This window comes from Trachypithecus francoisi, unplaced genomic scaffold (genome assembly GCF_009764315.1).
Source record: "Trachypithecus francoisi isolate TF-2019V2 unplaced genomic scaffold, Tfra_2.0 Lachesis_group0, whole genome shotgun sequence".
NCBI lineage: Eukaryota > Metazoa > Chordata > Mammalia > Primates > Cercopithecidae > Trachypithecus > Trachypithecus francoisi.
Window position 1 is genome coordinate 67057375 of NW_022681453.1, and position 13058 is coordinate 67070432.

A 13058-nucleotide genomic window follows, 5' to 3' on the forward strand; every position below is an offset into this window, starting at 1 on the left:
ACTTCATTGCTCACAAAACAAGCCTTACAATGTCTTTTATAACATTTTCATTATACTATCTTGACATGGAAAAAAATCCAATGCTTATACTTTACCTGTGGCAAATTAAGTACTTAACAGGGGATTGAAGGAGAAGTGTGGGGCTTAAAGAGAATGTTTTCATGTCGAAGCTTGGTCCTTATCAGTGTACAAGGAGAAAAGCATCAAATTATGGTTGTTAATCCTAATACTGCAGGTGGAGGTAGGAATAGATAAGGAAACAAATAAGCCCCCATGGCTATAGAAGAGTCCCATACCTGCATCTGGTCCGGCTGAAGCACAAAAAAACCCTGAAACGTTATAACAAATTATATTTAGATGATATCTGAAGACAAGAAAAAAATTGTTGGCTTAGATCAATAATTTTGCTAGTTAGCAAGTGAGAAGCATATGAGAGAAAATTCATCAGGTCTTTGGTTCAGGGCCACTATTTTGCTGTTAAGATTATTTGGGGGATGGGAACAGACTTGGGAAAGCTTCTGGCTATGTTTGCCAGGCAGACGGGCCTAAGGGAGAAATTCTTTTCTATGTATTATGCTTTCCTTAACTTGAAAGGAAATAGAGTCAGTGCATTTTTATTGATCTCAGCAACTGTAGTTCTAGGTTGTAATAATATGAAGGACAAGACATCATGGTTAGGGTGAAGACTGTCCCTGACATATAGTGTTTCCAAAGTTGTTCTCCAGAGGGCCAACAAGAAGACCACCACAGTAAATAAGAGCCAACCAGAGGAAGGGAAAAGGTAAAATTATATTTTGCAGGCTCCAAATAGACTGACTAATAAGACCCTGGTATCATTCTACTCTGTCCTTTTGAAAACTGAGAGGATAGAAAAATAATATACTAATCTGGGAAAAGATCAATTGGGAGCAGTGGTAGTACCTTATTTGAGTGGGCTAAAGAATGGAGTTTGGAAAAAGAGAAAATAATATGTATAACCTTCTCATTCTTTCCATATCCATATATACAAAATATTCCATTTCCCACAGGTCCTCTGCTGTGATCCTTGTTGGAGAGATAGACCAATCGTGTAGCAGCGCCACTCAAACCTGTCCCTGCTGTGCACTGTGATAGGCTTAGACAGAAGAAAATCACTATCCCAGCTATGTATGACTTCATTTGCTAGCCTCTCAATACTTCCTTCTATACATTGAAACTTTCTCATCTTTATGTTCCTGTTTTCTAAAAAGAAGATTCTGGTTTTGATTTCTAAAGAGAAGATTCCGGTTTTTATTTCTAAACTAGCTTTCTTTATCTTTGCCTACACAGTACCTTCAAGCTAAAAGCACTTCTCTGAAAATCTTATTAGTTTTCAGGCAAAACCACAAAGAAATTAATTTTTCCCCAATATGGATGTTGAAGAAAATAATAGACTTCTCTGGAAAATCTCTTCTACTCACCAAATTCCCATTCATCCTGATGGCTTGCAAAGTCCATCGTGAACCCTAGGGCAAACAGATCCTATTATGAGAAATCCCTTTCCTGTGAGAGGGAAGTGGCTGTAAGGAGGGGTAATGTCCAAAAGAACTATTCTTACCTGCTGATCCAAAAGAGCCCAGAACATGGGCAATGGGATATAAAGGAATAGTACCCTGGTCAGTGCCTTCACATCCATAATGAGTTGCTTCTGCAAAAAGGAGGAAGAATAGGCAGAAATGCTAGAAGTTCTGTACATGGCTTTCTTGCTTAAAGTAGAAGTGTCCAAAAAACAGTAGAGAGGAGGTTGAATGCAGTAGGATAGAATTATTTTGAACATTAGGGAAGACTGCATCAAGCCATAAGATGTTTCTGCATTTCCAACTTACTGGATATTTCTCAGCTGCCCAGTCTAGCCAGTGCTGTCGCTTTGGAATGTCTCCAGAACGGTTCTTGAAACGATTGGAAATAGCAAACTAGGGCAGAGCATAGACATCATGGGAGAGACAAACAGAAAAACATCCTCTGCCTTTTCCAACTTATCATACCTTCCTTCAAACACCATACTTTTAGTGACTTATTCCAACTCTTTGAACTAATCAGGCACTGAATATCAGAATATTTCTGATATAATTTTATAGGCACTGAATTTCAGAATATTTCTGATATAATTTTATAGGCACTGAATTTCAGAATATTTCTGATATAATTTTATCTATCACTTTAAGAAAGAACTTGCCATTCAAAACAAAAAATAACAAAAAAGAAAAAAGTTATCTGTCTATACATAATTACATTTCAGAAGACTTTTGCCAATTTAAAAAGATAATTACCTTTTTTAAACTTAATGGTTAAGTAGAGACATAAGAAGAAGACTGGTTAATCTCAGCTTGTTAAAAAACATAGAAATAGAACAGAGGTCATTGAGAAAAATGTATGCCCATGTTTGAAGGCCAAGATTCTCAGCATAGCATCTCTTTCTTTTGATTGAAAAAGGCAAGAAAACAATTTATGGACTTACCCAGATACATTTGAAAACTTGAGCCACTATGTTTCCTTCAGGGGGTGGTTTATTGTATATTTTGCTTCCCATTGCAAACACAGCTGCAGTTGATACACAAACAAGTTTCTTAGCTTCTCATTTATTAGGTTGGTGCAAAGGTTATTGCAGTTTTGCCATTACTTTCAATGGCAAAAACCGCAATAACTTTTGCACCAACCTAAATAGCACATTCAATATATCAGTGCTAAGGGCAGGCTGCTGAACTGTGGGAGTGGCTGGGAAATCTTATAAAGAGGGAACTGACGGGGGGGCGGAGCAAGATGGCCGAATAGGAACAGCTCCAGTCTCCAACTCCCAGCGCGAGCGACACAGAAGACCGGTGATTTCTGCATTTTCAACTGAGGTACTGGGGTCATCTCTCTAGGGAGTGCCGGACAATCGGTGCGGGTCAGCTGCTGCAGCCTGACCAGCGTGAGCTGAAGCAGGGCGAGGCATCGCCTCACCTGGAAGCGCAAGGGGGAAGGAAATCCCTTTTCCTAGCCAGGGGAACTGAGACACACAACACCTGGAAAATCGGGTAACTCCCACCCCAATACTGCGCTTTAAGGAAACAGGCACACCAGGAGAATATATCCCACACCTGGCCGGGAGGGTCCCACGCCCACGGAGCCTCCCTCACTGCTAACACAGCCGTCTGCGGCGATCTATCCGCAAGGCAGCAGCGAGGCTGGGGGAGGGGCGCCCGCCATTGCTGAGGCTTAAGTAGGTAAACAAAGCCGCTGGGAAGCTCGAACTGGGTGGAGCTCACAGCAGCTCAAGGAAGCCTGCCTGTCTCTGTAGACTCTACCGCTGCGGACAGCGCACAGCTGCAGTCCATTAGGGGAAAGAGCGGGGCCGCTGCAGACCCGAACGACTCTGTCTGACAGCTTTGGGGAGAGCCGTGGATCTCCTAACGCGGAGGTTGAGATCCGAGAACGGACAGACTGCCTGCTCAGGTGGGTCCCTGACCCCTGAGTAGCCTAGCTGGGAGACATCCCCTACTAGGGGCAGTCTGATACCCCACACCTCACAGGGTGGCGTCACCCCTGAGAGGAAACTTCCAAAGAAAGAATCAGACAGGTACACTCGCTGTTCAGCAATATTCTATCTTCGGCAACCTCTGCTGCTGATACCCAGGCAAACAGGTCTGGAGTGGACCTCAAGCAATCTCTAACAGACCAACAGACAGTCCTTCTGACTGTCAGATGGAAAACTATCAAACAGGAAGGACACCTATACCAAAACCCCATCAGTACGTCACCATCATCAAAGTCCAGAGACAGATAAAACCACAAAGATGGGGAAGAAGCAGGGCAGAAAAGCTGGAAATTCAAAAAATAAGAGCGCATCTCCCCCTGCAAAGGAGCGCAGCCCATCGCCAGCAACGGATCAAAGCTGGTCAGAGAATGACTTTGACGAGATGAGAGAAGAAGGCTTCAGTCCATCAAACCTCTCAGAGCTAAAGGAGGAATTACGTACCCAGCGCAAAGAAACTAAAAATCTTGAAAAAAAAGTGGAAGAATTGACAGCTAGACTAATTAATGCAGAGAAGATCATAAACGAAATGACAGAGATGAAAACCATGACACGAGAAATACGTGACAAATGCACAAGCTTCGGTAACCGACTCGATCAACTGGAGGAAAGAGTATCAGCGATTGAGGATCAAATGAATGAAATGAAGCGAGAAGAGAAACCAAAAGAAAAAAGAAGAAAAAGAAATGAACAAAGCCTGCAAGAAGTATGGGATTATGTAAAAAGACCAAATCTACGTCTGATTGGGGTGCCTGAAAGTGAGGGGGAAAATGGAACCAAGTTGGAAAACACTCTTCAGGATATCATCCAGGAGAACTTCCCCAACCTAGTGGGGCAGGCCAACATTCAAATTCAGGAAATACAGAGAACGCCACAAAGATACTCCTCCAGAAGAGCAACTCCAAGACACATAATTGCCAGATTCACCAAAGTTGAAATGAAGGAAAAAATCTTAAGGGCAGCCAGAGAGAAAGGTCGGGTTACCCACAAAGGGAAGCCCATCAGAATAACAGCAGACCTCTCGGCAGAAACTCTACAAGCCAGAAGAGAGTGGGGGCCAATATTCAACGTTCTTAAAGAAAAGAATTTTCAACCGAGAATTTCATATCCAGCCAAACTAAGTTTCATCAGTGAAGGAGAAATAAAATCCTTTACAGATAAGCAAATGCTTAGAGATTTTGTCACCACCAGGCCTGCCCTACAAGAGACCCTGAAGGAAGCCCTAAACATGGAAAGGAACAACCGGTACCAGCCATTGCAAAAACATGCCAAAATGTAAAGACCATCGAGGCTAGGAAGAAACTGCATCAACTAACGAGCAAAATAACCAGTGAATATCACAATGACAGGATCAAGTTCACACATAACAATATTAACCTTAAATGTCAATGGACTAAATGCTCCAATTAAAAGACACAGACTGGCAAACTGGATAAAGAGTCAAGACCCATCAGTCTGCTGTATTCAGGAGACCCATCTCACATGCAGAGACATACATAGGCTCAAAATAAAGGGATGGAGGAAGATCTACCAAGCAAATGGAGAACAAAAAAAAGCAGGGGTTGCAATCCTAGTCTCTGATAAAACAGACTTTAAGCCATCAAAGATCAAAAGAGACAAAGAAGGCCATTACATAATGGTAAGGGATCAATTCAACAGGAAGAGCTAACTCTCCTAAATATATATGCACCCAATACAGGAGCACCCAGATTCATAAAGCAAGTCCTTAGAGACCTACAAAGAGACTTAGACTCCCATACAATAATAATGGGAGACTTCAACACTCCACTGTCAACATTAGACAGATCAACGAGACAGAAAGTTAACAAGGATATCCAGGAATTGAACTCATCTCTGCACCAAGCGGACCTAATAGACATCTATAGAACTCTCCACCCCAAATCAACAGAATATACATTCTTCTCAGCACCACATCGCACTTATTCCAAAATTGACCACATAATTGGAAGTAAAGCACTCCTCAGCAAATGTACAAGAACTGAAATTATAACAAACTGTCTCTCAGACCACAGTGCAATCAAACTAGAACTCAGGACTAAGAAACTCAATCAAAACCACTCAACTACATGGAAACTGAACAACCTGCTCCTGAATGACTACTGGGTACATAACGAAATGAAAGCAGAAATAAAGATGTTCTTTGAAACCAATGAGAACAAAGATACAACATACCAGAATCTCTGGGACACATTTAAAGCAGTGTGTAGAGGGAAATTTATAGCACTAAATGCCCACACGAGAAAGCAGGAGAGATCTAAAATTGACACTCTAACATCACAATTAAAAGAACTAGAGAGGCAAGAGCAAACACATTCAAAAGCTAGCAGAAGGCAAGAAATAACTAAGATCAGAGCAGAACTGAAGGAGATAGAGACACAAAAAACCTCCAAAAAATCAATGAATCCAGAGTTGGTTTTTTGAAAAGATAACAAAATTGACAGACCGCTAGCTAGACTAATAAAGAAGAAAAGAGAGAAGAATCAAATAGACGCAATAAAAAATGATAAAGGGGATATCACCACCGACCCCACAGAAATACAAACAACCATCAGAGAATACTATAAATGCCTCTACGCAAATCAACTAGAAAATCTAGAAGAAATGGATAATTTCCTGGACACTTACACTCTCCCAAGACTAAACCAGGAAGAAGTTGAATCCCTGAATAGACCAATAGCAGGCTCTGAAATTGAGGCAACAATAATAGCCTACCCACCAAAAAAAGTCCAGGACCAGATGGATTCACAGCTGAATTCTACCAGAGGTACAAGGAGGAGCTGGTACCATTCCTTCTGAAACTATTTCAATCAATAGAAAAAGAGGGAATCCTCCCTAACTCTTTTTATGAGGCCAACATCATCCTGATACCAAAGCCTGGCAGAGACACAACAAAAAAGAGAATTTTAGACCAATATCCCTGATGAACATCGATGCAAAAATCCTCAATAAAATACTGGCAAACCGGATTCAGCAGCACATCAAAAAGCTTATCCACCATGATCAAGTGGGCTTCATCCTGGGATGCAAGGCTGGTTCAACATTCGCAAATCAATAAACGTAATCCAGCATATAAACAGAACCAAAGACAAGAACCACATAATTATCTCAATAGATGCAGAAAAGGCTTTTGACAAAATTCAACAGCCCTTTATGCTAAAAACGCTCAATAAATTTGGTATTGATGGAACGTACCTCAAAATAATAAGAGCTATTTATGACAAACCCACAGCTAATATCATACTGAATGGGCAAAAACTGGAAAAATTCCCTTTGAAAACTGGCACAAGACAGGGATGCCCTCTCTCACCACTCCTATTCAACATAGTGTTGGAAGTTCTGGCTAGGGCAATCAGGCAAGAGAAAGAAATCAAGGGTATCCAGTTAGGAAAAGAAGAAGTCAAATTGTACTGTTTGCAGATGACATGATTGTATATTTAGAAAACCCCATCGTCTCAGCCCAAAATCTCCTTAAGCTGATAAGCAACTTCAGCAAAGTCTCAGGATACAAAATTAATGTGCAAAAATCACAAGCATTCTTATACACCAGTAACAGACAAGCAGAGAGCCAAATCAGGAATGAACTTCCATTCACCGTTGCTTCAAAGAGAATAAAATACCTAGGAATCCAGCTTACAAGGGATGTAAAGGACCTCTTCAAGGAGAACTACAAACCACTGCTCAGTGAAATCAAAGAGGACACAAACAAATGGAAGAACATACCATGCTCATGGATAGGAAGAATCAATATCGTGAAAATGGCCATACTGCCCAAGGTGATTTATAGATTCAATGCCATCCCCATCAAGCTACCAATGACTTTCTTCACAGAATTGGAAAAAACGGCTTTAAAGTTCATATGGAACCAAAAAAGAGCCCGCATTGCCAAGACAATCCTAAGTCAAAAGGACAAAGCTGGAGGCGTCACGCTACCTGACTTCAAACTATACTACAAGGCTACAGTAACCAAAACAGCATGGTACTGGTACCACAACAGAGATATAGACCAATGGAACAGAACAGAGTCCTCAGAAATAATACCACACATCTACAGCCATCTGATCTTTGACAAACCTGAGAGAAACAAGAAATGGGGAAAGGATTCCCTATTTATAAATGGTGCTGGGAAAATTGGCTAGCCATAAGTAGAAAGCTGAAACTGGATCCTTTCCTTACCCCTTATACGAAAATTAATTCAAGATGGATTAGAGACTTAAATGTTAGACCTAATACCATAAAAACCCTAGAAGAAAATCTAGGTAGTACCATTCAGGACATAGGCATGGGCAAGGACTTCATGTCTAAAACACCAAAAGCAACGGCAGCAAAAGCAAAATTGACACATGGGATCTAATTAAACTAAAGAGCTTTTGCACAGCTAAAGAAACTACCATCAGAGTGAACAGGCAACCTACAGAATGGGAGAAAATTTTTGCAACCTACTCATCTGACAAAGGGCTAATATCCAGAATCTACAAAGAACTCAAACAAATATACAAGAAAAAAACAAACAACCCCATCAAAAAGTGGAAAGGATATGAACAGACATTCTCAAAAGAAGACATCCATACAGCCAACAGACACATGAAAAAATGCTCATCATCACTCGCCATCAGAGAAATGCAAATCAAAACTACAATGAGATACCATCTCACACCAGTTAGAATGGCAATCATTAAGAAGTCAGGAAACAACAGGTGTTGGAGAGGATGTGGAGAAATAGGAACACTTTTACACTGTTGGTGGATTGTAAACTAGTTCAACCATTATGGAAAACAGTATGGCGATTCCTCAAGGATCTAGAACTAGATGTACCATATGACCCAGCCATCCCACTACTGGGTATATACCCAAAGGATTATAAATTACTCTACTACAAAGACACATGCACACGTATGTTTATTGCGGCACTATTCACAATAGCAAAGACTTGGAATCAACCCAAATGTCCATCTGTGACAGACTGGATTAAGAAAATGTGGCACATATACACCATGGAATACTATGCAGCCATAAAAAAGGATGAGTTTGCATCCTTTGTAGGGACATGGATGCAGCTGGAAACCATCATTCTTAGCAAACTATCACAAGAAGAGAAACCAAACACCGCATGTTCTCACTCATAGGTGGAACTGAACAATGAGATCACTTGGACTCGGGAAGGGGAACATCACACACTGGGGCCTATCATGGGGAGGGGGGAGGAGGGAGGGATTGCATTGGGGAGTTATACATGATCTAAACGTCATGCACATGTACCCTAGAACTTAAAGTATAATAAAAAAAAAAAAAAAAAAAAGAGGAACTGACTTACATTTCCTGACTTTTGGAGTTATCAAAATTACAGAAGCTAAGAGAAGATAAAATGGTATATTGTTAAGAGAGATATCTATTGAGACTTTCATGGAATCACAGAAGTGGAAGTCATCTGTGACTTCTTACTATTCTTTCTCCATCTCCATATCTGAAATGTTACCAAGTTTTATTGGTCCTCTTTCTTTAATGTATTGCCTATTTGCCCCCTCTTTCACTTTACTACTGCTACCACCCTTGTTCAGGACTTCACAACTTGTACTTTGGATTATTAAAATGGCCACCAACTAGTTTCTCATTCCCTAGTCTCTTCCTTCTTTAATCTGATGCCAAATGTTTCTTTCCAGGATCTATTAATACTTAACTCACCCAAACTCCTGGCATGAAAGACCTTCCCAAATTCACTGTTATCCTGATAGTTATTGTTAGCCCTACCATCTATTTGAAGGTTTATCACATGTAACTTGTTAAGCATTTTACATACATTAACTGATTTAGCTTGACAAAATGTGTACCACTGTCTCTATTTTATACATGAAGGAATATTAAGAAAATTAAGCACCCTGTACAAGGTTACACTGCTAGAAGATACCAGAACTGGACTTTTGACCTGAGGCTTGACTGACTCAAAAATCTATGTATTTAATCCTTATAATGCATCTCACTCACTAATTCTTAGACACTACTGGTAACACAGGTGAAAAAAACAAGGTCCCTGTCCTCAAAGGAGCTCACCTCAACCTGCTGTTTCCCACTTTATATTTCATCAATCTTTTTGAGGTACCCTATGCTGTAACCACTATTCATCATTTTGACAAACACTTCTATTCTATACAATTTCTGTTCTTGAGCTCATTCTGTTTCTTTCAGCCCATATCTCTGTCCTTTAACCACATCTCCACAGCTAATTTAAGGGGATTTCATTTCTTTAATTTTCCAAATTAACAATGAGCTGGTATTACCTTTGTAGTTATAAAACAGTGGGTTTTTTTTTTTCAATTTCATTAAATTAAACTCAATAGAAAAACTCCATCTTGATTCCCTCCCAGGTGCACTTTCCTCCTTAACAGATTTCCTAGCTTCAGCATGATGCCCCTCTAGTAGATCCTCTGCTAAAGATGATTTTTTCAGGGACCAGTAGCATTTTCAAGTATCCTTACACATCAGAATGCACAAATCACTTTACTTTTCTCTCCCATCACTTTTTAATATCTCCATTCCTCTCAGTCAGATTCACTCTACCACTTTTTCTCATTCATCCTCTCAATTTCCCCAAAGCTTCTCCAAATAGCATCCTTTATCTATAACACCCTTCTCATGGTTGATAGAAAAAATAGTTCAGTGGAGGAATGCTAATCCTGAGAGTCAAGTGGGCAGGTAAAAAAGTACCTAGAAGGCTGGGTGCAGTGGCTCACACCTGTAATCCCAGCACTTTGGGAGGCTGAGGCGGACGGATGACAAGGTCAAGAGATTGAGCTGACCAACCTGGCCAACATGGTGAAACCCTGTATTGGCTAAAAATACAAAAATTAGCTGGGCTTGGTGGTGCGCACCTGTAGTCCCAGCTACTTAGGAGGCTGAGGCAGGAGAATCACTTGAACCTGGGAGGCGGAGATTGCAGTGAGCTGAGATTGTGCCACTGCACTCCAGTCTGGTGACACAGCGAGACTCTGTCTCAAAAAAAAAAAAAAAAAAAAAAAAAAGAGGTACCTAAAAAAGAGGAAAATTTTGGGTAGAGAATAAACTGCTCCTGAAACTAAGAATGATCCTAGAAAGAGGCTGGACCTTCGAATGGAAACTCCTTCAATTTCCTGCCACCAAATCTATTAATTCTTGTATTCACACTCATCCTGTCCTCCCTCCAGGTAGGTGAAGGTGATATTTCTCCTCCTATCCAAAGCTAATTTGCTCATATGTGTTTTCATACTGATTATACTGTCTTTATCTTGTATCTTCAACTTCTTTCTCCACTGGATTATTCCTAATAACATTCAAACATGCTAAATATCCTTTCTTGAATCCATGTCACCTTCCAGCCATAAATACTCTTTCCGGGAAGGGGAACATCACACACTGGGGCCTATCGTGGGGAGTGGGGAGGAGGGAGGGATTGCATTGGGGAGTTATACATGATATAAATGATGAATTGATGGGTGCTGATGAGTTGATGGGTGCAGCACACCAACATGGCATAAGTATACATATGTAACAAACCTGCACGTTATGCACATGTACCCTAGAACTTAAAGTATAATAATAATAAAAAAAAATACTCTTTCACTTTCTTACTGATAGTGACAAGAGGCAGATAAATTCCCAGGCAGACATGGACGGGTCCCAGTGAAACCTGACCTTCAAGCCAAAGACAGTTTGAAGCCTGAAAACCGAGTTGCCGGTTCCTGATAGAGTCCATGACCTGAGTGAGAACTTCTATCTCCGTCTTACCGTCTCTCTCCATTGGTTCCTTTTGGATGATGGCTTTTAACCAATCAAGTGGTGCTTTTTCCAAACCCACCCATGGACCACTCAGCATGCACTCCCCCATTCAAAGCCCGTAAAAAACCCACACTAAGCCTCACAGACAGCTTCGGGTCCCTTCTAGGAGCTCAGAGCTTTCCTTCTGCCACTCAATAAAATTCTTCTCTTCTCTGCTTTACTCACTCTCTGGTGTCCACACATCTCATTTCTCTTGGTCATGGGACAAGGACCCGGAACTTACTGAATTGTGGGTGGTGGGAATGAAAGGGCTGTGACACCCTTGGTCAGCTCACCAAGCTGTGGGCAGCGAGAATAAAAGAGCCATAACATGCTCCCGCTTGCTAGACTACAGAAGAAAGAGAGTTGTAACATGCTTCTGCTCGTTGAACTACAGGAGTGAACAGCTGTAACATTTCTGGGGGCTCAGACCTCAGGAATTCCTGAGCAGGAGATGTAACATCCCTTAGGGCTCTGCGATTGCTAGCATCTCTGAGTTTTTGGGTGCCACCGTGTTCCCTTTGTCTAGATGCCACACCCAACACAGAAGCTGCTCGCTGCATGCCTAGTCCAGTCATGGGCTGAGCATGGAGCTGGGCACAGCATGGAGGTAGGCACAGGATCTGAGCAGGTGGGAGCCAAGTGCAGCCTACCAGGCTGAGCGGGTGGAGCAAGCCCAGTGGGCCAGAGCAAGGCCCAAACAGAGGCGGCAGTGGCCACAGAGATTTCTGGCTGACAAAGCAGCACCGAAGGAATCCTGTAGCATTTACTTCTCAGTCTCCTCCAATCAGTCTTCAGCCTCCACCATTCTACCATAACTGATACAATGATACCAGTGACCTCCTTGTTGCTATATTTAATAGACATCTGTCACCCCTATCTTAATCTCCCACTCAGTAACATTTATCACACTGAATGAATCCCTTCTTGAAATCCTCTTGGTATCCAAGATAGCACTATTACCACTTTGGCCATTCCTTCTTAGTCTTATTTGTGGGCTTTTCCTCTTTGCCTGTCTTTTAAATCCTGGCACTCCTTGAAGTTTGAACCTATCCTCCTACCCCACTTTTTTTTTTAACCTTACTCTTATCTTATTAGCTTTTAGTTATCTATCTTCATTTCATGGCTTATTGCTACCCATATACTAATGACTACAGATCTATATCTATAGTGCAAACATTTCTTCTAAGCTCTAATCCTGTATTTCCAAATAACTGTTTGGTAACTCCAATTAAATATTCCAACTACATATAAAATGCAACATGTTCAAAACTAAATTTATCAACATTGTCCCAAACTGGCTTTTCCTCAGTATCTCAGTTAATGACCCCACTGCCTACCCAGCTGCTCAAGGTTCAGAACACTACATTAAACCTTGACTTATCTTCTCCCTCACTTAACATATGTAACCATTCTAAGGTTTGTTAATTCAACCAGGGCCAGATTAGGGTGAACTGAGTGAGGCACTCATCTCAAGCACTAAATTTAAGCAAATATCAAAAAATTCAGTGATCAAAATAAATATTATCCTTGCCTCACCTGAACACAATCCTTTCTCTACATTATAGAAACATCATTGAGAAATTAAAATCTAGCAATTATTCATCTGTTAAAATGTTTTGAGAGTTCCCCACTCTCCCTCACAATGAAGTTCTAATTCCTTACTGGTTTAAAAGGCCCTTCATTATCTGGTTTCTGGCACTTTCTCCTCTTTATCGTT

The 13058-nt window shown here is 41.0% G+C and overlaps 1 protein-coding gene across 3 annotated transcripts in view; it reads right to left on the reverse strand.

The window, feature by feature from the left end:
• Positions 1–13058, reverse strand: part of SLC15A2 (solute carrier family 15 member 2) — a 58586-nt gene that overhangs the window by 20398 nt on the left and 25130 nt on the right. For all 3 annotated transcript variants that reach the window (XM_033211057.1, XM_033211058.1, XM_033211059.1), the window contains 5 exons: positions 2477–2559; positions 1845–1931; positions 1577–1666; positions 1440–1484; positions 297–329 (listed from right to left, as the gene is read on the reverse strand). In XM_033211057.1, the coding sequence (XP_033066948.1) occupies positions 297–329; positions 1440–1484; positions 1577–1666; positions 1845–1931; positions 2477–2559 (338 nt within the window). The remainder of the gene's footprint in view (positions 1–296; positions 330–1439; positions 1485–1576; positions 1667–1844; positions 1932–2476; positions 2560–13058) is intronic.